This window comes from Musa acuminata, chromosome BXJ3-10, assembly GCF_036884655.1.
Source record: "Musa acuminata AAA Group cultivar baxijiao chromosome BXJ3-10, Cavendish_Baxijiao_AAA, whole genome shotgun sequence".
Taxonomy (NCBI): domain Eukaryota; kingdom Viridiplantae; phylum Streptophyta; class Magnoliopsida; order Zingiberales; family Musaceae; genus Musa; species Musa acuminata.
Genome location: NC_088358.1, coordinates 28,734,045 through 28,759,645, shown reverse-complemented (window position 1 = coordinate 28,759,645; position 25,601 = coordinate 28,734,045). Strand labels below are relative to the sequence as shown.

The following is a 25,601-nucleotide window of genomic DNA, read 5'->3' as shown; positions in this document are numbered from 1 at the left end:
CATTCTTCCTATTTATTATTGTTTTATTATTCATAAATTTTTAAAAATTAATAAAATAATATTTTACTATTTATAATCTCTCTAACTCTTATGCTATCCAGCAGAGGAGCTCTGCATGTTACCGTTGATTATCACCCCCTACCGCTCACCCCCAACCTGTCCCTATCGTTGATCACCGCCCCCAACCTATCCCTCATTGCTCCCTATTATAGTGGGTGTTGTTATCACCAATCATCGCTCCTAACTTGCCCCTCAATGCTCCCCATCGTTGTGCATGTTATTATCGTCGATTATCACTCCCAACTTATTTGCCTATGTACCTTATTGTTATCGGCTCTTTTTATCACTTAGAGGAGTGATAATCTTGTAAGGGTTCAATATATAGAGTAAGTGAAATAGTTGGAGCAATAAATTATTGTAAAAAAAAGATGGAGGTTGAATATGTTTCTCATATGTAATCCCACAAGTTTTGTAGAACTTTCATTTTGTGGATGAGACACCAAGAGCCAAAACTATACATTTGTCTCTTGTAGCATTCATGAGTTTGGATTCTCAACGAATAGAACTACGATAGCACTAGTGGATATCGCTTTTGGCTCGAGCAGAGGGATCTAGGTGGAGGTCGACATAGCCTCCATCAATAAATAGAGCGAAGTGGTAGCCTCTTTGGACGATAGCCTTGGCATGGGCACAAGCAAGACAATTGTTGGTGAAGAAGAGGAGGAAGAAGGGAAAGATATTTTCGATCATTTGGAAAAAGAATAGTTTAAAGATATTAAAAAAATTTAGAAAGATTACTATTTATAACATCTCTTTATTATTTATTATTTTTTAATATTTTCTTCTATTTTCATATTCTTAGAGGATAGTTTTGAGAGAACAACGAATGAGGTCTTCTATTTTCATCTCCTTAAAGGATAGTTTTAAGAGAACAACGAATGAGGTGGAAGTACGAGCTCCGGAAAACACGACCTAAGAGGAAACACAAGCTTAGGTGGTTTTTGGTGGAGTGAGGGTGTTCGTTTGTGACGGGGAACTTGGGCTAAGGGCAATGATCGATGGTAGAAAGCATCAATGATGGCAAGATGTGCAGGTGGCAATTGCAAGCATATATAAGGAAGGAAAAAAAAAACTTCAGAATAAGTGAAGCTATAAATATTAATTTTTTAAAAAGTTTCAATTCGATAGGATAAAATTATTTAATAAAATCATTGATCCAAAAATATATTAAAATATTTAAATTCGAGTTATTGATAGTACATCCATCCAACATTTATGAATAACTATAAATTTTTATCTACTTTTAAGTAACTAAATGAGTCCCAAGAGAAGAGAAAGAAGCTATTCAGCCATGCCCTAATCTTTATATCATAAAATCTTTTATTCTCCTCTTGGAGAAGATATCGTCAAGACTGATGATTAAATTTGTAGTCCCGAAAAGAATAGTGGAAAGGTTATATATGCTAATCAAATTGCAATCCCCATCCAATGCGGGGTTAATAAAATGGAACTATTATGAACAAATATAATAATGCTTTTGATACGTGAAAGTGCACGATCCTCAAAGCATTCTTTGTTCCTACCATATCACATTTCTTGGACTCTAAACAGCTTCACTCAACATGAATCCAAGGATCACTCGGTCCTCAGACACTGACAGCCATGCAACAAAACATTCATAGGTCATGAAGTTGATTATGATTACGATAACAAGGACAAAGGAGTAACACATAATTAATGCCCAGGAGATGACCAAAATGCTCTACACAAGAACCAAAAAAGAAGAAAGAAGGCCACTCCGGACGTCGTCGAGGTTTCAAAGTTTTGAGCATATAGATAATGGAAGAGCTCCTTAGACAAACCATGCCCAAAAAAGGATGTCCATGCACAATATATTCTGGTCCTGCTGCAATTCTGTGAGCCCTTGCTATTACTAATTTAGTTGTCATCTCCGTCGCCTTCTTCGTCTCCCCCTGATTCATCCTCGTCGTCGAAGTCGGTCCCTTTCTGGCACATTGATCAACAGTCGGTGGTTTAGTGGTTAACAAAATATATATATGTATATGTACAGCATTAGCAAATGAGTAATGACACCTCCTGTCAATTACAAACAAAATCTACACAAGCAAAAGAAAGAGGATATGATCTTGATTGCTTACTCAATCATGTGGTCAGATGCCCATGATCTTAACCAGAAACAAGGATTTAATAGTCAATTTTCCATGACAAGTTACTCGAAGAATTTCATTACAGCTAAGTTATTTTTTTGGTAAGTCATTACAGCTAAGTTATATTATAGATGCCCTAAATCCATACCTGGTCCTTGAACCCGCAAGCCGACTTGTCAGCTTCATTTAGTCAGGTTTTTAACAGTAGGTTTAACTCAAAGACTAAAACTAGGAAGAGAACACCACTAAACATTCACCACTCACCAGCACCATTAGGGTGAATAAATAGCAACAAATAACAAAATTTACCATCATGAAACTCCTTGAAAACCAAAAACTCCAGCAAAATGGCTCCTCTCAACTAGTTAGTGTAAATGTAGATAACCGGAACTAACAACCATGAAGCTCACAAAAGAAACCAAATTGCAATGACAAATATATCACAACTTTAGACCGCATTAACTGAGGAAAAGGAATGCTGTGAACTACACAAATAAGCAGGTGGCATTTCCATTATCAAATCAGATAGCATGTTATTAATAGGAAAGAAGATGTTGCAATGAGATGGGAGAAATATTTCATATTAAAGATGCAGACATTTCGCAGCTGAATAGCACACCTGCATCTCTTGAATGTGGTGGGAAAAAAATCAAAGGACTTCTGAGAATGATAAAGATAGGCATTCAAACATATCTTTGTCATCTGAAAAAGAACATAGGTATTTCCCCATCCTAAGACCAAAAGTACCTGCTTGAGAACATACCATTTTTATAGATCTTATACTTGTCTCCACCAATCACGAGTTACTCAGTAGGAAAAGGACATTGCATTAAAGGACATTACTCAGTAGGAAAAAGGACATTGCATTCAATGACAACTGTGAAGAAGAAATTGCAAAGTTCTATAAAGCATATTTCTGCAATTTTTATATTTCATTAATAGACCTTCTATTTATCTGACTCTAGTGAGAGTTAATTGTGTTCTAAATTAAAAAAAACTGTTGCAATTAGCAAATTGTTTTGTTCTTATATTTCTACTGGCAATGTAAGTAATAGGCATCATTTTCTTTTGCCTCAGATATTAACCAGCAGTACTTGAAAGTGACATAATTGAGAAGTCAATAGGTTGCGCAGCATTGCATCAACGACATCTTTCTTCCTTCAGCATCATGTGAGGTAAGGTAATGCAATTCTTTTCAAAGCATTTCATATATCTGACTCAGAATTACATAGCTTAATGGGATGTACTTTTCGGAGTTTTTCTTAAAACTGACTAAAAAAGATGGCTTCATTGAAGTTGGACAACTATTGTGTTGAGACATGAGAGGCTTGATGCTGGGATTCTGGACTGCTCAGAGCAAGAAGAGAGAGAGAGAGAGAGAGAGAGAGAGAGAGAGAGAGAGAGAGACCTCGTCATCATCTTCATCACCATCAAAATCTTCCTCATCGGCTTCCTGCATCACCAAGGACAAAATAGCAGCTCAGTTTTGTTGTCGCATTGTTAAGCAAAAGGCATACTATGAATGTAAAGAGTGTATATTATAATGTAAAAGAACATAATTCAAGAAACAAGACTGACATTGTTGAAGTATTTCAGAGGATTGGGCCACAGATCTTCTTTTATTATTTCAGCCACCTGAATGTAAACAGGTTACAGAACATTTCCATTCATGTGAAAGAAGTGTCATGCATGCACACAGACACATGCACACAGAGAAAAGAGAGAGGAGATAGAGGTCAATTGACAAATTCAAAAACAAGTGCTATCACTTAAATAAGCAATTATCAGCACAATGCCATTAGGCATCATAAAGAACCAAATCATTGTTTGCTAGCCGGCTTATCAGAGATACAATCCTTTTCATTCAACATAAGCAAATGATTAAGAATCTGTCAAACTGGATCTTTACAAAAACTCACCTCATCAGAAAACCCTTCTGTGAGATTTTTCTGTTGAGTTTCACTGAACCAGGAAAAAAAGCTGCTGTACAAGATAGGAGAGAGTACAAATTAGGATAAATAAGCAAATCCTTGTTATAAGCTAATAACTGACAATAGCATAGAGCAATAATCAAATAAACCCAAATGGATAATTATCCTCACATGTTGATGCAATGGAAACAAGATCATAGAAGAATAAATAAATAAATCCAAGCAAACCATTATCATAAGCACATGCTTTACAAATTAGTTCTTCAAATGACTGATACCAAGTACATCAGCTGGTCAATAATAATGCAATCATGCATGACCCTCTTTGGTATTTGTGGAATAAAAAGATTGATTGTTATTCAAGGATAAATAATGCACATAGCGCCAAATTTTATTTAAGAATTGCCTCTCGATAAAGAGTATCTCCGGAAAAATACAACGATAAGGAAAAATATTATTATAAATCAGGGTCCAAAGGAAATTCAATAATTTGTAATTCGTGGCTGATAATTAATTTCAAATACCTCTTATCTGGGGAAAAAATCCAGATAAGAAATAATTGTTTATTTTTTGGGTAAATTTTGAAATTATTACTCCCTCAACCAACCTACCTACAAATAATCTCTTGTTTCCTAACCACGACAAAAAAAAAGAAGCTAAGGAAAAAAAATTTCCCCTGTTCAGAACCAACAAGAGTAGTTTACGTGTATCCGCTGGTAAAAATTATCATTACTGTGCCTGAACTTTCCATACAATCCGGTTGTAGCCCCAGAAAACAACTATTAAGTTAAAAAACCACATAAGATGGTTTATGATAAAATATAGTTGGAATCATTGAGTAGTTGAGTATTAGTTAAAGTTGGCTTTGCATGAAGTACATAGTCAATTTGGTTAATATGAATGTTTCATTGGGTTGTTGTGAAATTTATTAACTTATGACAGGCCATTTACTAATCCAAGTTGTATTGTATGGTGGCTAGATTACTAGTCATAAGTTCATCTTAGTGTAGCACAAAAATAATGCAGCAACAATCTACCATGACTTGGCCCTTCTTTATTTCAAAAACCACAACAGCAACAACAAAACCGTAAGTCCCAACTATTTGAGGCTGATTATATGGATTGTTTGCCACTATTGAGATATGTAAAGAGCCATATATTTAGTTAAATTTAGGATAATTAAATCTTTATTTATAGTTTTTATTAAAAATATTTTTAGGTCTTTCTCTATCTCTCCTCATACCACTAACATTAATTATTTCATCTCTTTTGACTACTACATCCAAAGGTCTCTTGAGCACATATTCATACCATCTTAAATGATTTTTTTAATCTTATCCTCCATCAAAACGATACCTAATTGTTCATGAATAAAAATATTTATTTTCTTATCTTTCCTAGTAACTCCACATATCCATCTCAACATTCTCATCTCGACAATACAAACTTTTTGTATATGTTTTTTTTCTTAATTGCCCAGCACTCAGATCCATGAAGCATTGTTGATCTCACAACTATCTTATAAATTTTTTCTTTTAATCTAAAAAGTATTCGATGATCACACAAGACTCATAACACCCCTTGCCATTTTAGCCATTCTATTTTTACTCCATGAATAATATTTTCATCGATCTCTCCAATTTGTTTAATAATTGATCCAAGATACCTAAAGCTTTTACTTAAAGGAACTTCTTGTCCATCCAATTTAAATATATTCTCTTGTCTATTTCTAGACACTAAAATTGCATTATATATATTTAATTTTAGTCCTACTTAATCTAAAACCTTTAGTTTATAATGCTTGTATTCATGGCTCAAGTTTATAATTAATTCTACCTAGGCTCTCATCAGTTAAGACAATATCATTAGCAAATAACATACACCAAGGAGATCTATCGTGTAAGTGACTAGCAAGTTCATGCATTATCAATGTGAAAAGGTAGAGACTTAATGCAGATGTTTAGTGCAATCCTATGCTAATAGGAAACTCACTAGACACATCCCCATCCTCTATAGTTCTAACACTAGCAGCTATATTATCATACATATTGTTTACTTCAAAAACTATTGTTTTCAAATTTCATCTTTGATTTCAATTTCATTTCTAACCCTCAATTTATGTTGGTGGTGGTGGCAACGATAGCAATGGTTATAACCACATCAATAGCAAGAAATGGTGATGTCAATGGTGGCGGTTATGTTGGCAGTGACCACAGTTAACGGTATGGTGGAGGCCTACGAGTTCATGGTGGTGGCAGCGTCAACACTGGAGGTAGCAATATAGTGGCCATGGAGGTGGCTGCTGCCCCAATAGTGCTGTATTATGGTATAGATAGCAATGCAGTAGCACAATAGTGGTAGTGGCAATAGATAATCCTATAGTGATTGATCCGGTGGTGCAACAATGGTGGTTGCAATGCAATGGTGGTAGCCTTTCAATGATGATTAAGTTGGCAAGGATGGTAAATGGGTCATGGTAGCAATAATAATTATAGTGGTACAAGGGGTGATGACGATGGTGGAGGCACCGTCAATAACTATGTGATGGTAATGATGGTGGCAATAGCAACAATGATGGCAACATCAACATTATTAAGTATAAGCCAAGACTTTGAAAAAAAAAAAGTAGTTTTTCATTGCTGTGGTGCTAGAGATAGCAATCACAGTAGCACAATAGTGGCAGTGGCAATAGATGGCGCTATCGTGATTGCTATGATGGTAAAGTAGCGGTGGTTGCATTGCAATGGTGGTTGCCGGTGGTTGCACTGCAATGGTGGTAGTACTTCGATGATGATTAAGTTGGTGAGAATGGTGGTGGGTTTGTGGTGGCAGTAATAATAATACTGGTGGAAGTGGCAACAACAATGGTGTGGTAGCGATAGTAGATATGTTGGTGATGGCGACTGGCAGTGATCATGATAGTGACAATAACAACAGTGGTAATGACATCAACATAATAAAGTATAATCCAAGTTTTTCAAAAATTAAAAATATTTTGGAAAGCCTATACAACACTGAAAACTAAAAAAAATGTTTTCAAATGAAAGACTTTCCTATCTTCAGTTAGTAAACACGTTGTAGTTTTTGTTTTTCTTAAAAAAAATTTCTGGAAACTGGAAAATTATTTTATAAATGAACATGCTTGTAGTTTCTTTTCCTCTGTCAACTATAGTCCTAGTTTAGCAAAAGTTTGTATGGTTACTCTACACAAGGAGTAGCCATTTTATAGTATCCATCAGATTGCAAACAGTTAACTTTTTGACTGAGAAAACATTGGCCACCTTCTTCTCTTTCCTATGTTTTTTTATAACTATTTTCTCAGGTCCATTCTCATTTTCTCTTCCCAATTCCACGAATACCCTGTTGTGTTCTCAAAATATCATTTAATCATTGGTTTCTTTCCATTAGAAGGCAAACGAAATTTTCATCCGCTGAGCAATTGTTTCAGTTCAGTCATTGAATATCACACTAATCTGACTCAATCATATTTTAGAAGCAAATCACAACCATGGGATCTCCAGATCAGCACATCAAGGCCTTTGAAACATCAGAATCTTCTAGGCTAGCAGACTTGTTTACTATTTTGCTCTACACTCCAAGCTGAAGTGTACCAAATTTGATTAAAAAAAATCAATATATGCATATATATATCTAAAGATAAACAACTTTATAAAGCACTGCCTCATATATTCATATGAATCATGTCAAAATTAGGATTCCAAATTCCTAAATAAGTCCTCAATTACTTGAGGGACCTTCATCTCCTCGGCATAAAGGAGGTTGAACAAAAGATTAAAAATCACTAAAACAACTGAAATTCATTTGTCTCAACGATGTTGCAGGGAAATTCACATCAAAGTTTTATTTTTGAATAAAAAATAAAATTGCTTTCCAGTGAACTTGATTTGTTTGTTGCTTGATCTTGTAAGTTACCATGTTCAGGTATTAAATGTATAGTACATTAGTGATTGCTAACAATAAAAAGGTGTAAAAAGAATTCTGTATCTAACGCTTAGCATATAGGACGAGCAAGAAATGTTCACACTTTGAATAAGCAATAAATAGGATTCTACATGTGTTCCAGCTTTCGACTGCTACAATCAAATAATAAAAGATCATCAATTTACGTGTACTAAGAAATAATGCAAATCAAAGAAAATTAAATAGTAAAAAAAATATCTTTTTGTTCTTCTCTCATCATATTTGTAGTCTATATGCAAGCTGCATATCATTCTACAAGCACAAGTTTTGTGAAAATATATTGTCTATATGGTTTATCAATCTATGAAGTTCAGATGTGCTACAAGCAGCGATTTCAATAGACGCTCGGGTGCTCGGGCGAGACGAGGTGAGGCCTGAGCGCCTTGCTTCATGTCCAGGCGCCTTGCTTCAAAGAGGCGCCGCCTGGGCGCTCGCCCGAGCCCAAGCGCCGAGTGCATTGGGCGAGCACCCGGGTTAAACCAGGCGACCGGACCAGTGTTTTACGTCTGGTTCAGTCTTCGGTGCTTTAGCTGGTTCAATCGAACCAACTAAAGCACCGATATCAGCCTCCTAGCATCCCTCTCGCGAGTTCCCCAACCCTAACCCTGCTCATGATTCTGCCAATGACATTTCCTCTTTGCTGCCACTGCCTCTCTCTGATGTCGTTGCCTCTCTTCGCTGTCGCTGCTCTCCGCTGCTTGCTGTTTTTGTCGCTACTCGCCGCTCACGCTCCTGCTGCCGTTGCTGCTTCTCTCAATCAACAGCCTCAGTCTTACTCTTACACTACGCCCCCGCTACCGCTACTCGCCACTATCGTCGCTGCCGCTAGCGCTACTCGCCGCTACTGTTACTCTTACTCCCTCTTCTCACATCGACTCAATAGTATACTATTAACAGTATATTAACAGTATACTATTAACTATATACTAGTAACAATATTTTTTTATTTATTAGATTAATAATATATTATTTTGATTTTAATACTACTAATTTTTATTTATTTGAAATTATTATTATTGTTTTGAATTTTGAGATTTTTTGTTAATGTGATATTGTGATTCTGCAAGATTTTTTCATTTAATATCATATTTATATTTAAATAATTATATTTATTAATTATATTATATATTTTTATATTTTAACGTCTCACTTCGCGCGGGCGAGCACTTAACGCCTCGGGCGTTTTTGGACCTTGGCGCCTAAGACTTTTTAAATCACTGGCTACAAGTAGAAATTCAAATACAACAAAGAGGCACTAAAATAAAGTTCCGAAAAGAATTATAAATATATGCAAGAATGGAGCCTGAGAAAGAGTAAGGCATACAAACAATCACCCATGAATAATGTTCTCTAAGAGGTGCAGTTAATTGCATGCCAAGTATCTGAGTAAAGAAAACTTGGCAACCAAACCACAATAACAGATTACTTGATATATGATAATTACAAGATCATTACATGGCAAAGGATTAAGATACAAGGTATGGCAACACAAAAACTAACCTTTCTTCGGCTAAGGGTCTCTTACCCCCTTCCTTTTCATGGGCAACACCATTGGCAACATTCTTCATATAAAATGAGTAAAGAAATGTAAGATACATAAAATGGAAATAGTAAGCTAAAAAGGTAGTTCAAAATAATTCTGAAAAGTCCATACCATTCCCTCTTTCCACTTTATTGTTGTGCCAGTTATGTTAGTTGTTCCTTCATCATAAAAGGAATATGTCTTTGTCAAGCTTGCATCCTCAAAATATGGGTTTGGGGAGAAATTCTGGACGCATACAAAAACACACAATGCTGAGAATGATAATACAAGATGAACTCAATTGTTAGGCATAGAACATATAGCTCAGCAAAGAGAAAAGTTAACTCACAAAGGTAACGGAGTAGCCCGACTTCACATCTTTAGAGTCTTCCACATCTAAGGACACTAAGTACTTGAAGATCTGCAAGATGCTACAGAACTCGTCAAAAAAAATTGAAAAACTACCAACAGAAAAGTGGTAAATTCAGAAATATGTACAAAAACTTTTATATGAATTCTTCTGCCAAGTTTAACTATTAAGTTGCACAAACACCAGACCTTTTGGTCTTCCTCACTTAGAAGATCACCAAGAACTGGATGGCTCAGAAACTGTAGACACAAATAACTCAAGAAAGTTAATTCAAAAAGGCAACCTTTCAGTTTCCAACATATCTGAAAGTTAAGAAAACATGTAAGTTCATAACATACTGCAGTTAGCCAGAAATCTGGAATAGATTGAATAATCTCATTCCGCCTCTTGTAGATAGGTCTGCGTATCTCATTATATTTCTGTTCCACCTCCAAGACCTTGTCACTTGCCTCCTCATTCACCTATACAACATAAATATGCTAAGATATGAGAAAGAAAAGAAATCAAGAATGCACCAGAAGAACTGATAAACTATAAAAGATACAGACTCTTGGGGAAAGATCTCTGATGTTAAGGTATTGTACTGACTTGGCCTTAATATAAAGAAATTGAGAACTATTATACCACATACTGCTCCAAAAATGCTTGAAACAACAAGCATTTTTTTGCAATTTTATCCAGATATGATATAATGGTTTTCATATAGACTGCACTGGCAACAGCTTGACTGAACCAGAAAAAAAATACAAATATTTGACAGCAGCTAATATGCAAAAAGCAGGATATAAATTTTCACAATTTGAAGGTTCTAACAGGAGATATATAATTGTTGAGATCCTTCTTTCGTCTGTCATATTACATGAACAAAGATAGATTCTGACCTCCAATCTAAATTGCACTGCCATCTGAATAAACAAACAGCAAACTTAAATGTTTGAACATAAAATACTTAACACAACGATGTAATCTGAACTTGCATTAAAAAAATGAAAATTTAAACAAACTTCATGTTGTTGAGAGTCTTGAGACACGATGCGACAAAATGAGAAATAAAAAAAAATAAAACTTCCCAATAATGAACTACGATTTCCAAGATTTCCAACAAAATTACGCTGACACCAGAGAGTTAAGCGCAAAGCGATTCAATCATTGTACTAGAATGATGCCCACAACTAAGCAATCAAGGATACAACACCGAGTCGCAATCTGATGCTTCACGATGAAGAAAAATAAACGAAAAAAAGATATTACCGAGCCCATTACCTTCTCGATCTCATCTTGGATCTCCTGGAGCTTCTCAATGGAGAGCACGAGCTCGCCGTCGATGGGATCGGAGGCCTCCTCCTCCACCTTCGACTTCTTCCCCTTGTCCGCCACCATCTTCGCCGCTCACAAAATCCCCGACACCCAAAACCCTAACCCTAATTCCCAAAGCGACGAAGACGTAGCGACAGCGAGAGAGGCGGAGAGAGGGGGAGGGTTTTAGCCACCGCCGGTGATTAAACCTAAAGCGAAACCGGCCATGTGGCTTCTTTCTAAAGGCTGACATCTCGTCACCTCCCGTGGAATCACCGCCGTGCTATCTATGACATCTCGTCACCTCCCGTGGAGTCACCGCCGTGCTATCTATGCAGATGGCGGATGATCAAAAGTTAGAATTTTACGAGGTGACGTTACGGCAAGTGAAGTTTCGGAGATCACAGCGGGTGCGGATGTTAGACAGTTCACCCGATCCGTTTCCGAAGTTGGCAGGCCTAACGATCGGCCTTATCGTCCGTTCGATCAATGACTACCATTCCCGATGGACGGCAGAGATGGCTTTTGGTGAAACGTACTCGCACTCGGAATCTCCGAACTCACAGGGCCCCACTACATGAGATGAGGGATAAGAATGCGCTCGGACAAACTACCAAGATCCATACCCGAAACGCTTTGCCACCCCAAGTCGCTTCAGGTCTGTGGGGGCCTCTAGAAGATATCGGCGCGTAGACTCGATAGGTTTCAAATTCCCCACCCCCCCCCTTTTTTTTTTGCCCTTTCAATGAGTTAGCTGTTTGCTGTCTTGAAAATAGAGAATTACATATATTATAGTACAAATGTTATTAATATTAAATTACAGTGAGACAATAGAACATGCATATATAATTCTACCATAAGAGAAATGATAGATGGAAAATTCTGATGATGAGATTTCTACACTTAGTTTCCACTGATATTACCTTGTGACAATTCTGCTCCATAATTTCTTCCATATTTCTGATACTCCATGCAGTCACTGTCAATAGAGAAACATTGGGTTTCTGAAAAATGGAAAGCAATCTTATTGATGACATCAAAAAAGAAAATACAGCTATCCAATAAGTAGGAAGCAGTTTGGTGTATTCTCCAGTTGCCATCTACAGACGAACCCTAGAGATCCACAAATCACAAGCATTGCCAGAAGCCGAAAGCCAGTGGGTTCCTCTAAACATTGCAAGTAAACTTGTCACCTATCTTAACTAGAGATATGACCAAAAGGAGACGCTAGCAACTGTCAATGGTAACTTTGATGTTACAACATATATATATATATATAGAAAATAAGGAAAAGATAAGGATGATGAAGGAAATTCTATGAATAGGAATTTCCACTATAGGCCTATAAGCAAAAAAACATGGTTTCAACTCCAGTCAAGGAGTTCTTCCTTGATCTTTAAGTCGGTTGTCGAAAGCAGGGAGCTGACTTCATGGTAGATTGCCCCAGAATAAGCTATTTCGAGGAACAGAGGTATGCGGAAATGCTGCTGACTTCCACAATGTCATTCTTTTTCTTTCTTGCTTGTGCTTCCGCCAACCCAGTACTGTTTTACAGCAACCAATATCTTCTCGGGAATGAGGGGGCCATCTTCGTGATCCACCAGCTTAGTGTCCCATCTCATGCCACTAACGGTCTTCTTTACCCTCAACAGGACATCAACGTCATCACGGAAAATGACTGCACCCTCTGGACGCAAAATTCGGTCCATCTCTAGAAGAATGTCTTCCATTTTGCATCTGTAATTGCGCATAAACATATAAGACATACCAGTAGATTGATGCACAGCATGCAACTGTGATATATAAACTTAGTTTTGGCTCATTGATAGACCCAGCTGTGTATGTTTGTGCAAATCATCAAGTGATTACATGGGGAATAAAAACCTTACTAAGCCTACTTGTTCTTTGTAAATTATCATATGATTACATAGTAAAAAGAAACCTTACTAAGCTTACTTGTTCTGATACAAGCTGAAAACACCATTGGCATGTATGAGATCATACGTCCTTGGGTAAGTCGAAAAAGCTTCACACCTACATCAAGTAGAAAAAGTTCAATATTGAAGACAGAACACTTCATGATAGGGGTCAAGGAATAAATTGCTAAATAAAGAAGAAAGAACTTAGGAAAGATAATTAAATTATGCTCAAGATAATTAAATAATTGGAGATGAAAGGGCATGCTTTGAATAGGCACATTTAATATAAGCACCATACATTCCCAAAGATACATGTTAAACAGTTAAAGGACTTCTAGATCTCCAGTCCACCAAGGAAACGTGCAGTTGCCTTGAATTATATTTATCTAAGCATAAAGTTGATTTCTGCTGGTGAAAAGAAACATCGATCATGACTTGGATGATAAGAGTAATGTTGTAACAGCCAACAAGAAGAAGGTACAATATTCGACCTAAGTTCAGCTAACAATTCAAAATATTAGGATGACTTTAGGTAAACATGTGATAAATCAATGAAACAAGCAAGCATGAGAAACAAAACCAATATTGCAAAATTAGCTACTTGACTGTAAGTCATCAATAAGGATATAAAGTTTTTGGATGGTTGTGGAGTCATAAATGGTATATGCATAAATTTCTCAGTTCAAGTTGACAGCAATAATAAATTTCTCAGTCTTGTTTCTTTAAGCATTCAAATCCCCAATAAGAAAGCATTAAGCAAATACATACCAGTCATGGTATATGCCGATTAACCCACGTTCATATATAACACCTAATGTGGATATATCAGCAATTGTAGGAACAACATTCATCACCCATAATTTTGGAGACTCAATTGCTGCTGCAAAGCTACCCAATCCTGCATTCATATCCATTATGTTGCGGTACCTTCCAGTGTCAAGTAACTTGTTGATTTTCTTATAAGCTTTAACATGCTTTTGCCACTGTTTGATGTCTTCTTGATAAGAATTGACTGAGATGTCTGGTACAGAACCACTGGCTATTCTAGGTGGAATAGCATTTAACCTCTCAGGGAAAGGCTTCAATTCACCTCCAGCAGACTCTTCCGGACTATTAACCTCAGGATATTGATTTATGCAAGGTTCCATCTTCTTGTACCTAAGATTATCAAAATGTGGTGAGACTACAGGAGGAATAAACACATATATAGACAAATAAAGTCAACTTGAAGAAACATCATAATATCTTGAAAATTTACAATCCCATTTCACTGGAGCTGCAAACATAAATGCATTTACTCTTTAAGACCAATCCCCTTAGACTAAAAGAGAAGCTATACAAAACTAATTAAAAACAAAACTTTGGTTTGCGGACTGGTATATTGGATGGTTGAGAAACAATCGATACAAAAAAGTTAGCGTAACTTGGATAGAAATATTACGACCAAAGTTACTAGAATAAAAAGAATAAAAAAAAAATCATCCAATAACAATTAGTGGCCACCATGATAAAGGATAAAATGTGGCATACCGTCTACAATTATATGAATATGCTCATAGGAGACTAACAAATGCTGGAGTTTGATGATCTCTTAGAATTACTAGTACAAGAACGGATAAAGAGAGACCTAAAAAGACTAATACTAAAAAATAACAAAAGGAGACTTAAATTTTCTTGATTTAATTATTTATTGCATTACCTATAGATAAAAGATGGGAAAAAAATCCATGTAATACCCCAGATAGTTGGAACATTATGGCTTATTTTCGTTGTTGCAACCCTTGAGAGCAGTCTTTATATCAAGAAAAGTAATACACAGAGTGAGATGTCTTTTATGGCTTCATTTATGGGGATCTAAAGTTTAAACCATTACTCTTTACACAAAATAAATGAACTAAAAGCCCATTTGGCATATGGTTCACATTTGACAACATGAACAGAAATTAAGAAGATTCATTTTCATATCCATGTCTAGCTGAAGTTAGACTGTTCACATTACTAACAAGAGGAGCAAAAGGGGAAAAAAAAAAAAAAGAGGATAAAATGTACAAACAATTCAAGTGTTCGTATATAAAATATTGCTATTATAGTAATTTTACTTGTAGCTCCTAACCAGCTTACTGAGGAGATCAAAATACAAGTTTCAGAGGAAATCACCACTTCTATAAAATCCCTTCATAACTGCAGCCAACGCAAAACTTCAAGATCTGCATTTATCGTACAATTGCAATAGTGAGAGAAGAAACAAAACTTACCAGACATCATCTGGATTTGCTGATTCACATATATTTATGCGGGTTTCATCTTGCCTTCTTGGGCACAATTCGGCATTTATTCTCTTCCTCCAAATGGCAATTTCAGCCTTCTCAGAAACCTTTTCCCAGCAAAGAAGTTCAGCAATTTCCTCAATCTTCCTTTGTTCCTCCTTCAAATCCTCCTTGGTACGCTGCCATGCCTGATAGTTATTCTTCCAGTTGATTGGAGGGCCTGAAAGTACCCAATAACCGCCTGGCCTGAGCACTCGATCCACCTCCATCATGTAAATTCCATCTGAAGAAAGAAAATACAGAAAGAAAAACATGTGAGAAACATGACAGAATCAAACAGACAATGGAGCTTCCGCGAAGAACAAACAAATGAACTAGATAAATAGAAAGAAGGAAGACTACTACATATTAGCTCTCACCATTTGCACCCCATGGAATCAAGCATCTTGAACAATGAGCCATATCAAAGGATCTAGATGAGTATGGAAGCTTTATTGATCCAAGAACGCCAATAACAGCAGGAACTCCACGTTCTAGTGCAAACTGCACCTGTGCCTCATGAGAGTCTCTTGGTGCAAATGACATGGCTAATACATTCTTTTTCAACAAATATGCACCCCAACTTGCCACCTATTATTAATGAATAACAAAGTCACCATTATAGCAATGGCTAAAATTTCAAAATTACATATCTTAAGGAACAAATTTTTTTATCAAGACAAAATGACAAAGATAAGCCGAGAGCAGAAATTGTAAAGATAGATGATGCATACCCCACAACCAGTGTCTAGTGCAGTTCGGACAGTCCCATTATCAATTGGAATAACAGAGGCAAGTTGGTCAATATATTTATCTGCGCCCTGAGGGAACTGCGTCCCTCCACCAGGAAATCTGAATACATTGCCCTCATATTGAACCCAGTTCTGAACAGCCTTCTCAACTGTCAAGCTCTTGTAAGGGACATTGGCATAGGGAACATAATCACGGCTCTTAGGCCATGGAAAAGGTGCCACATACCCCTTAGGTGCTGGTATAAGACAATACAATTTCTCCTCATCGGGTGGGCAATGCCTCTCTCTGTAAATCATGTTCTCTCGAGGAAAGGTCATTGCCCGCCCTTGGTCCTGGCAAGGAGTGTAATCAGTATATGTGTCACCACATGGCTTGAATGTTTTGGCTTCTGAATCGCCAATATCCTTCAGGCTGCCTGATCCACCATGGTGGGTCTCAAAATTTAGATTGGGTGAGTTTGTGCACTCTGTCTGCTTAGTAACCTGTAGTGCAATACTGTCACCCTTGCCAAAGCCACTCTTCTGCCATGCACCCAAAATATAGAAGAAGCAGCAGAGACCAACCACAATAATTATGGATAATGAGCTTCTAGTCCTTCCCTCGCCTGAATTCGACTTTATGGCCATGGTGTTTCCCCGAGAGATGTCCTAAGAATTAATCAAATCCCAGCAGAAAAATCAACTCCAATTAAGTTCTTTACCAGAAATATAGACAGATCCAGATCACAGCAAAAAATATGTATTAATTCCCAGAAAAAAAAAACAAGTAAAAAAATGTGTTGTTTGTTTGAGCTAAGAAAATCAAATTATTATCAAGGAAGAGCTAACATCATACTAATGGCACTTGAACTCTCTAGATTAACCTATAACTAGCAACTAGTATCTGAAATCCTGCATCTCAAAATGCGTCTTTTCTCTACTAATAGTGACTCATTTCGCTAAATATTATCCTTTTTACTGAAAGAGCAAAGGCACATACATATCCCGAACGGGAACCATCAGCTCAAAAAGCATAAACAAGATTCTACATCTTAAAAGAGAATCCATATTTAAGATGGCTCATTTAAGGCAAAATCTCAAAACTTAGCAACTTCCAAGCAATCCAAGCGCTAAGGTAGTGTTGCTCTTAAAGTGATTCTGGAATTCCAGATCACTACAAACCCGCTAGTTACCACCTTTCTCCCCAACTAAGCCACACCAAATCTCTCTCCTGAACTGCTCAAATCGATGGATAAAAGGAAAACAGAACAACTCAGGAAAAAGCAACACAAACTGGAGGAGGCTGAGATGAACATGCAGGTGGAGATTGCACCGTCGTCTTACCGGTTCAAAGGGCAACAAAAGAAGAGGATCTGGGATCGGCCGCGAGAGAGGGAGCGAGGGAGAGCCCTAAAAAGCCTCCTTATCCGCCACCATTTCCTCGACCGAAACGGACTGCGGGATTCGAACGATTCCGCTTCTTGGAGTCGAGTTTCGACCACTGAGGACGATTAAATGCCCCATCCATGCCCATGTCGCCGACATGCGTCGTCGTCCTCGGTCAGCCTTTGGATGCGCCCTTTCCCCGCTGTCTCCCACTGCATCACCTCTACGTCCGCAGAGAAACTTTATGCGAATGATCGATCACCGTGATCAACCAGATAACGACCACGAGATTAAAAATGGACGGCGGATCGTCGTCCGTGTAGTTTTATTTATGCGATCGTACGTGGGGACGGTGTGCACAATAAGATCTTTGCGCGTGCTTTATTTGGTAACAAAGCATGGTAGTCCGGTCACGGAGTGGGGTTGCAGCGCCTGTGTCGGATCAGCTGTTTCGGTTCAGAGACGGTAGGAGTTTCGATCGGGTAATCCGGCAATAGAACATCGAAACGTCTTGCTCTATGCTGTTTAGTGTCCGATGTGAAACAGTTCATCCAGGGAAAAGTGTATCCGAGGGGATTCCCTGCCTATCTGGAGTGATCGGATACAGGTTTCTGAGCAAAGAATAGGATGAAAATCCAACCATTACCTGCCACGTAGGAAGTCTGAGGCCTCCCAACCGTACGATTCACCGTGGGAAACGCGCCCACGCAGGATGTTGGTCGTTGGGGGATTAGCTGATCCCTTCCGGCACGAGTGAACCGGACGGAACCGATCGTTCCGCGACGCGTGGTGCTTCACTACCCGTGGGCAACGGATTGCGCAGGGGATGGAGGTCGAGTTACCGCCGGTGAAGGCAACGAACTGGTGGGAGTGCACCCACTATGGTGGACTCCCCACCGCCACCACCACCGCCACTACGACCATCGACGTATTCAATGAGTTGTCACAGTGAGCACTAAATGCGTGTGGATCTGATGTCGGTTCATCCCCACTACTATTTCTCTCCAGTAACAGTAACATGAATCAAAACCAAGGTCAAATCCTACGTCCAAGACACTGGAGAGGCAAATGCAGAACCTCTGTACAACACAATCTCATACGTCAAGACCAGAAGAGGAGACAAGACAAGCAGCGGAAGAGGATGAAGAGGAAAAGGTGGGCAGTGACAAAGTGTGTTCTTGCTTCACCAGTGAAGCTTCTTTGGATTCAGCTCTTTGTTGTGGATGGGATCCGGTCCTCTTCGCACTCTTCTTTTGCTCATCTGAGCGCCGACGAGCCGCTTCTTGGTGCCCCGGTCCGCGACGTGATGGCCTCTGGCCACCTGCGGCTTCTTGGCTGCTGTCCAACGCGGTGTGCCGAGTCCATAGACCAGCTCCGCTTCACTGGCCAGAAGGCCGATGTAAAGGAGGAGGAGGACGACGAAGAGCTTGCAGGTATAAGATGACATTGCTCGCGGAGGATCAGCAATGGCAACAACGAAGTGACTCCGTTGCTTTCCTGTTCTTATCTTCTCTCTCTCACTCTCTCTCCATGGCTTATCACTGTTTGGATTTGGTTATAAAGGGAAAAAGCTCGGCCTCTCAGGGGTCCCAGAACACAGGGGAAAGAAATCCACAGATCCACCTTGATCATACTGCAGCAGTCCAATAAGGCTGGTTTAGAAGCTTCTGATATGACTGATGGAGAGGTGGAATGTTGGCCTTGGGAAGCTGCCTTGCTTTATTCCATTCTGCAATCTTCTTCCACTTTAACAGCTTCCCTTAACAATTAAAGAAAGCTCACTGCACTCTGTTTGAGATCACATCTCTCTATGTGAATTCTCTCCTTTCTAAATCTACATGCCAAGCAGCACAATTGCATGCAGTGGGCGGGATCTGAAGCACCACTCATGAACTTATAGAAAGGGAAATGAGTGGGAATTCATGGAGATTTTGGACTGGTCATGGTCCAAGCTACTAAGCAAGCCAAAGCTTGCCATGGATCTACTTTGTACTAAAGCAAAAGAGCAGCAACAGTGTCTTCGGCTTTATAAAGTGGTTTTCCTACTGCCTTAAGCCATATTTTCTATCACAAATCACATATCAACTGCATTTAGCAGGAGATTTGTCGTTGTTGAATTCAAAAAGGTGTCATGATAAGTTTTTGAGTGTTTTTATTTTTCTGAGGAATTGTTCTTGGAAATGATCTTCCATCAGCAAAAGATTTATAGCTCAGCAAGCAAATAGAAACACACCCATTTTCTTTTCACAGTCACCCTTTTGCACTGTTGGGATGTTCATCACAGGTGATCATTATAGGCATGCATGTGTTGATTATGCAGGGATCTGCTTTCTCAGACAATATGGTAGCAAGACAGATGGAGGGTTTCAAGCAAGAGGAGCCCACAGGGTTGTGGTTGCTGATAAAAAAAAAAGAGCAAAGGAAAGAGAAGAAAAAAAAGGGTGAATTGCCATGGTTTTTGAAGCTGAAAGTACTTATTAGTTGTACTACTCAAGAGCTAATTTAGAGAGTGATGTGACTCTTGATGCTTAGGACAAGGCTTGCATATGCTTGAAGACTAGTTTAGTGACATGGTGGCACACACCAGCTGCTCTTGATAAAATGTATGGCAACCAAAGTTAACATCTATAAATATCATGATGGAGATAAAAGAACCAGCGAGAAGAGTAATCAGAAAAGGGTGAACCCAAAGTTTATCAGTTTGAGTGGAAGACTTGATAATCATTCTTCCACCATCATGATGTATACTGCGTTTTTGTAGTAAACAAGCTATTTTATCTCTTGAACTAAGATTTCTATCTAATTTGGAAAATTTTACAGCTCGTGAACACAGTGGATCAATCTAATCAGGGAAGAATATAGAGAAGATTTTAATCAGCTTGCATAGCAGAAACAGTCAAATGAATCTGACACAATGAGAGCATTCAAATCAAAAACATACCAGTGTTTTTTTAACTCCATTGGGCTTTTTATCTTCTCCATCTTTGCAAGATTACACCTCGCATAAACTGGATTACAAATGTTAGGCATTAACTGCACAAGAATCTTTCACCCAAGGATCTCTCAATATGAAAATAATCCTTCTTTGTAGGCTAACGCAGATGACCACAGCAAAGATTATGAACAAAGAACTGACGGCAAACATTTTGATGAATTCTTTGCGAGTAATATTGGCACTCTTACGAAATCATCACTACAAGGAACTTTTAGGTCACATGGCACACATCTAGATGAATTCTTTGCAAGTAATACTGGAACTCTTTCCACCAAATCATCACTACAAGGAGCTTTTAGGTCACATCCAGCATGACAAGAGATACAAAATACAAACATTGTGGACCATGCAGGGCAACAGAACCTACCCCATCTCTGTCACCAATGTAGAGGTGGTCTGATAACCTGCAGTCACTTCTTTTCAGCACATGAAACAAAATCCAAACTCTATGGAAAGTAGAACAAAGATGTCCAGCAGTTCCCTTTGACCCCAACTAGCTCAGATGCTTCACCGCATAGTTGATGTTTAGAACATCAAAAGGAGGGAAACTACTCCTGTGGTTCTTGCTGTGGAGTAGTAGGTGATTCAGGTGCGATTGTGAAATGCAGGCCCCTACCCTGTCCAGTTTGCAATATGAATGCCACTTCAGTTGCCGCTAACGCTGCTGCTTCCTGGTCCAAAACAAGAAATGGGTCAGACAAAACACAAGGATATACAATATAGGTAGTAAATGATAAAAAATCCCACATAGTTATTGGACATACATTTTCTGAAGCATGTAAAGAAACTAGTACACCTTAGAGTAACAAAATAAAACCTTAATTTGCATTGGTATGATAATCATTCTTTTGTGCTTTTGTTAGACTCTGTAGCTATTAATCATTAGAACTCAAATTGTCATTCTAGTGCTAAGCCTAACATTGCCATGGTTCAATGTGCTAAAACAGAAAACAGCAAGTATGAGGTATAGAAGTAATCAGCACAAGTTGATCTGGCAAACATGTCATGGAATGTCAGCAACCAGCACCATGTTTGGACAGGCAGACCAAACCTGGATGGTTCAGAGTGCATAGTAAAGTCAACACTTAATTCAGAAACCTTAATATTTTGACAGCTTCAGTTGTGTCTGGAATCAAGTATTGCACCCGTTAAAAACCAAGTGAAACAAACCTAATAATAAGATGTAATAGGAACAAAAAAGAATCGAGATATGTACCCAAGATAGAACCAAAACATTATCGATCAACAAATACCTTTATCTTATTCAGCCACTTAAGTCATTCAGAACAAAAAGAGAAAAGAATATAATAAATAAACAATAAAATAGAAACAGCATATTAAGCAAACAAGAAGAAAATTTTGTTAAAACAAAATTATTGAAAACCAAAATTGATCAAGGTTGCATATTCTAGCAGTCTACATAAAGAAAGTGGAACAACCAAATATAGAAAGATAAAAATAATTATGCTTACATAATCTCTCAACATCTTCTGTGAAAGATTGTAATGAAAATAATTTGATATCCAATAAGTTAATCAGAAAGAATGAATAAAACAGGAAGCAAAAGATACTATAATCAGATCAATGTCAATTTATCATAATCACCTATAAGTTTGAAGCTCTGAAACAATAGTTCAATTATACAAATAATGTTGAACTAGGTAAACGAAATTCAGCTAATCCAAAACTTAAATTTAAGGCTTTTGATATGCAAAAAACTAATTTGCAACAAGAATAAGCAACCCATCGAAACAATAAACTGCATACATGAGAAGTAATTCATTGTATTTGCAACTTGTGAGGACTATGCAGCACTGAAGTGTTTTTATCATGGATAGCTACCATTAAACATAAGGGCATATCTGTTTCAACAAAGTCAATGCTAAAGATATCATTTTAGCGGTATTGGATGATAGACATTGAACACAATAAGTTACTTAATTCTTTTTTGAACCTATTTTAAGCTGTCTCCAAACCTGCAACTACTACTCACCTACAAGCAACAGAAGTGTCAAACTCAAAATTGCATCAATGAATTACTGTGCTACTACAATGTCTGGATCATTCAAGACAATAAACAAATTCCATAAGAACAATCAATGATCTCACAGGATCTTCCAGTGTATGCACGACAAAAGACGATGCAATAATGAGCAAAGGTTAGTTACTTTGGATAACAAAAACAAAAGCAAAAGCAAAATGCATAAATCTTGCCATTTTACCTGTCTTTGCCTTCGCCGCTGTAAAATACTTATAGCCCATGCCATAATGTAACATGGCAATAAAAATCCAGCAGCCCGTAGCAAAAACAGCTGTAATCATCCAGCAGAAATCAAATATGACTTCAACTGATTAAACCATGGCAAACAAAGAACAACAACATATGGGCATGAACTTCAAGGAAAAAACAAACCATCCCACACTTACAGAAAATATAGTTGAAGCATCATCTTCGTCATCACCATTCGTTATGGCCAATGCATGCCTCAGCAGAAGAAGAGCCATTAACTAAAATAAGCAGGAAAACCTAATCAATATAGATGTCTCAAAACAAAATTAGTAAACTCTGTCATAAGAATTAGTCAGACAATACTGCAATATACAGTTTCCTTGTCAAGTGAAACCACTTTGTGATACTTATGTCCATCTTCCCAGAGTTATGTAATATAATAAAAATACCAAATACAAAACATGATTATAATTACAGATCAAATACTCAAATATAGCATGCATAAGCCACTTTCTCCCTCCTCACTAAAGCTAAGGGGAAACAAGGAACAACAACTGACCAGAATTGCTGGTATACTCTCGGAAAAGAACATAAGGACTACGAGCCTTTATTTCTCACTTGAGATTCCCCAATTCTTATTTCATAAGACCAGCCACATAGTCTTGACTAAGCATTAGTGTTTCATACTCTATAGTCTATGCTATGAAATTGGTTGATTCCGACTACGGTATAAGAACTTACTATAAGAGCTGCGGAGCGGAAAAATGCAGCACCACTAGCATTTGTTGCAGCATATTCATCATACTCAGCTTCAAGCAAATGGCGCTGAGCTGCTGCCATAGCGAGAAGCCTCGGGTCATGTAGATCCAAAGGTGTGCCTGTGATGGTCCAGCCTCCACTGAGTATGAAGCAAAAGGATAATCAGATGAATCCAAATAACAGCATACACAATAGATGAAAAATATGAGACACGCTGGTGGTGGCACGTCAATTGAGAAAACTAAAAACAAACAAACAAGACATAACTAAGAACTTACCTTATGTCAATGGTAGTCTCTTCTGGATTAACCCGTGGTGGCACAGTGTATCCAGGCTTATATGACTGCATGTAGTGGAGGAATTTCCAGATTAAGATCTAGTAGCAAATATTATGAATCCTAACTTTCCCAGTATATATAAACTTGCTCAGAAAACCAAATGCAAAGTAATCCTTAAAGCAGGCTACAGAAATCAGATACATGTAAGATGCTAGCGTTCACAAAATTAAAGACACACAACACAACTCCTTTCTTTTCGATGGTAAAGAGAGCAGAGCACATGGAACCATGTATAGAGGACCACAAAATGATAAGTAAAAGAAAAGACAGCAAACTTTCAACCCACCTCATGGCAGATCTCACAAATTATATCTCCTTTCTCATTACACCAGCGTTGCACACATGTCCTATGTGCATACTGCAGATGACCGAAAGATGCAAGATTAACTCCACTAGCACACGAATCATATATAACAAAAAGGCCAGAATAAAAAAGCAGTCGGAGGATTTAAAAGGCGAGCTGCTTGAGGGAAGAAAGCTAAAATGTTGACCTTCAGACTACCGCTACAAGCACATGGTGTCTCAAGATTTTTGATCTGATCCTCTTCCTGGCATATGCGACATTCTACTGTCTGAATGAGCGGCTCCCCTTCATCAGCCACCTTGTGATCCTCCTTGTCCCTATCAAAGCCAGAAATCACCTGCGAAAAAGATGGAGCAGACGGATTCGACTCTGGATGCCCATTTTCTCTTGTCGCGTCAACAGTCTCGGGCTTTATGAGACGATCCAGCTGAACTACTACATGGTCTCCCATTGCGAATTCTTAACCACCGGGATAATGCAACAAGCCACGCTCAAAAGACTCCTTTTCTATAATTATGCAACACGATCGACAATCTGTTAATGTATATATAGCCGGATTGACCTTCCTGCACGAACATTTCAACACACGCACCGCGCTATAAGAAAAAGAAGGAATCAGCACCAAGGAAATAAGGAAATCTTCAAAATTAAGAACCTCGATTGTCTTCCAGCGAGACCTACAAAGTGCGGAGCCCTAAATTTCAACGAAGTCCGCGGAATCACAAAGAAAAAGCTACGTCACAACGACGGATCTCTCCCAAAGAAACCCTAAATGTTCCGGCATTTCAAGGAACAAACCTCGAATCTAATCAACAACTACAACAATAATCCAGGGCAAAAGAGAGAACAAACAACCTAAAGGCTCAGAAAGATAACCTATTCGGCGATGGACACCAGAAAGATCGCGTTTTGGAGCCCAAGGAAGATCCACTCGCTCCAAAGAGGCCTCGTGAACAGCCAATTTCTACAAAAAAAGAGACCAAATTGAAGGGTTTCTTCCAGGCAATCCAACAAAGGAGAAGGATCGACGAGAAAATAAACGATCGGAGGAAAACATTCGAGAGCGGAAGGAAGGAGAGGAGAGAGAGAGAGAGAGAGAGAGAAATGGCCCAAACCTGGAGACCTCGCCACGGGTTGCGACGACGAGGACGTCCATTGATATATGCTGCGGGTGGAGAACGCCGTGATGACGTGGACTTTAATGCCCCAGGGAGGAGCGGTCATCTCGTGCGTCCGTTACTTGACGGTCGTAAGTTTTCGATAGAAATCGCCTGTATAGACTACAACAGGAAACACATACATGTAGCCCTCAAGTAAACCCATTCATCCATGTCATCTGAATCTGTGGCAAAAAGACTGTGTTCT

The 25,601-nt window shown here is 38.3% G+C and overlaps 3 protein-coding genes across 12 annotated transcripts; all 3 read right to left on the bottom strand.

The window, feature by feature from the left end:
* Positions 1-1,681: 1,681 nt before the first annotated feature.
* On the bottom strand, positions 1,682-11,460 carry LOC135651901 (NAP1-related protein 2-like). 4 transcript variants are annotated; one of them, XM_065172520.1, is made up of 10 exons: positions 11,236-11,457; positions 10,311-10,433; positions 10,161-10,211; positions 9,952-10,023; positions 9,735-9,848; positions 9,581-9,642; positions 4,088-4,148; positions 3,747-3,803; positions 3,577-3,621; positions 1,682-2,007 (listed from the first exon to the last, which is right to left on the bottom strand). In XM_065172520.1, exons 1-10 carry the CDS (start codon positions 11,350-11,352, stop codon positions 1,939-1,941), a joined length of 771 nt encoding a protein of 256 aa, XP_065028592.1. In that variant the 5' UTR covers positions 11,353-11,457; the 3' UTR covers positions 1,682-1,938. The 4 variants fall into 4 exon arrangements, with proteins under 4 accessions (XP_065028592.1, XP_065028591.1, XP_065028594.1 ...); XM_065172519.1 differs by having other exon boundaries at positions 4,088-4,151; positions 11,236-11,456; XM_065172522.1 differs by lacking the exon at positions 3,747-3,803 and having other exon boundaries at positions 1,713-2,007; positions 11,236-11,460.
* A 1,067-nt stretch (positions 11,461-12,527) lies between these two features.
* LOC103968615 (probable methyltransferase PMT2) lies at positions 12,528-17,810 on the bottom strand. The gene is made up of 7 exons (XM_009381890.3): positions 17,569-17,810; positions 16,228-16,893; positions 15,874-16,084; positions 15,443-15,737; positions 13,956-14,345; positions 13,225-13,302; positions 12,528-13,005 (listed from the first exon to the last, which is right to left on the bottom strand). Exons 2-7 carry the CDS (start codon positions 16,870-16,872, stop codon positions 12,771-12,773), a joined length of 1,854 nt encoding a protein of 617 aa, XP_009380165.2. The 5' UTR covers positions 16,873-16,893; positions 17,569-17,810; the 3' UTR covers positions 12,528-12,770.
* A 3,027-nt stretch (positions 17,811-20,837) lies between these two features.
* Positions 20,838-25,247, bottom strand: LOC135584172 (uncharacterized). 7 transcript variants are annotated; one of them, XM_065172417.1, is made up of 9 exons: positions 25,113-25,238; positions 24,892-25,004; positions 24,424-24,802; positions 24,219-24,290; positions 23,873-23,937; positions 23,577-23,733; positions 23,033-23,113; positions 22,828-22,917; positions 20,838-21,276 (listed from the first exon to the last, which is right to left on the bottom strand). In XM_065172417.1, the coding sequence occupies exons 3-9, from the start codon at positions 24,685-24,687 to the stop codon at positions 21,154-21,156; spliced, it is 852 nt and encodes a 283-aa protein (XP_065028489.1). In that variant the 5' UTR covers positions 24,688-24,802; positions 24,892-25,004; positions 25,113-25,238; the 3' UTR covers positions 20,838-21,153. The 7 variants fall into 7 exon arrangements, with proteins under 7 accessions (XP_065028489.1, XP_065028491.1, XP_065028492.1 ...); XM_065172419.1 differs by having other exon boundaries at positions 24,892-24,930; positions 25,113-25,217; XM_065172420.1 differs by lacking the exon at positions 25,113-25,238 and adding an exon at positions 25,092-25,109 and having other exon boundaries at positions 24,892-24,930.
* Positions 25,248-25,601: the final 354 nt, after the last annotated feature.

Excerpts from the sequence above, each read along its gene's own strand:
- LOC135584172 (XM_065172418.1), bottom strand. The coding sequence starts at position 24,687 with ATGGGAGACCATGTAGTAGTTCAGCTGGATCGTCTCATAAAGCCCGAG. Across the intron at positions 24,291-24,423 it reads CTTGTAGCGGTAGTCTGAAG|TATGCACATAGGACATGTGT; the intron begins GTCAACATTTTA and ends GGTCATCTGCAG. Across the intron at positions 21,277-22,827 it reads AGCGGCGAAGGCAAAGACAG|GAAGCAGCAGCGTTAGCGGC; the intron begins GTAAAATGGCAA and ends GTTTTGGACCAG.
- LOC135651901 (XM_065172519.1), bottom strand. The coding sequence starts at position 11,352 with ATGGTGGCGGACAAGGGGAAGAAGTCGAAGGTGGAGGAGGAGGCCTCC. Across the intron at positions 10,212-10,310 it reads CAGATTTCTGGCTAACTGCA|TTTCTGAGCCATCCAGTTCT; the intron begins GTATGTTATGAA and ends TTGTGTCTACAG. Across the intron at positions 9,643-9,734 it reads TAAAGTGGAAAGAGGGAATG|AATGTTGCCAATGGTGTTGC; the intron begins GTATGGACTTTT and ends TTTTATATGAAG.
- LOC103968615 (XM_009381890.3), bottom strand. The coding sequence starts at position 16,872 with ATGGCCATAAAGTCGAATTCAGGCGAGGGAAGGACTAGAAGCTCATTA. Across the intron at positions 16,085-16,227 it reads CACTAGACACTGGTTGTGGG|GTGGCAAGTTGGGGTGCATA; the intron begins GTATGCATCATC and ends CATTAATAATAG. Across the intron at positions 13,006-13,224 it reads TTCAGCTTGTATCAGAACAA|ATGCAAAATGGAAGACATTC; the intron begins GTAAGCTTAGTA and ends GCGCAATTACAG.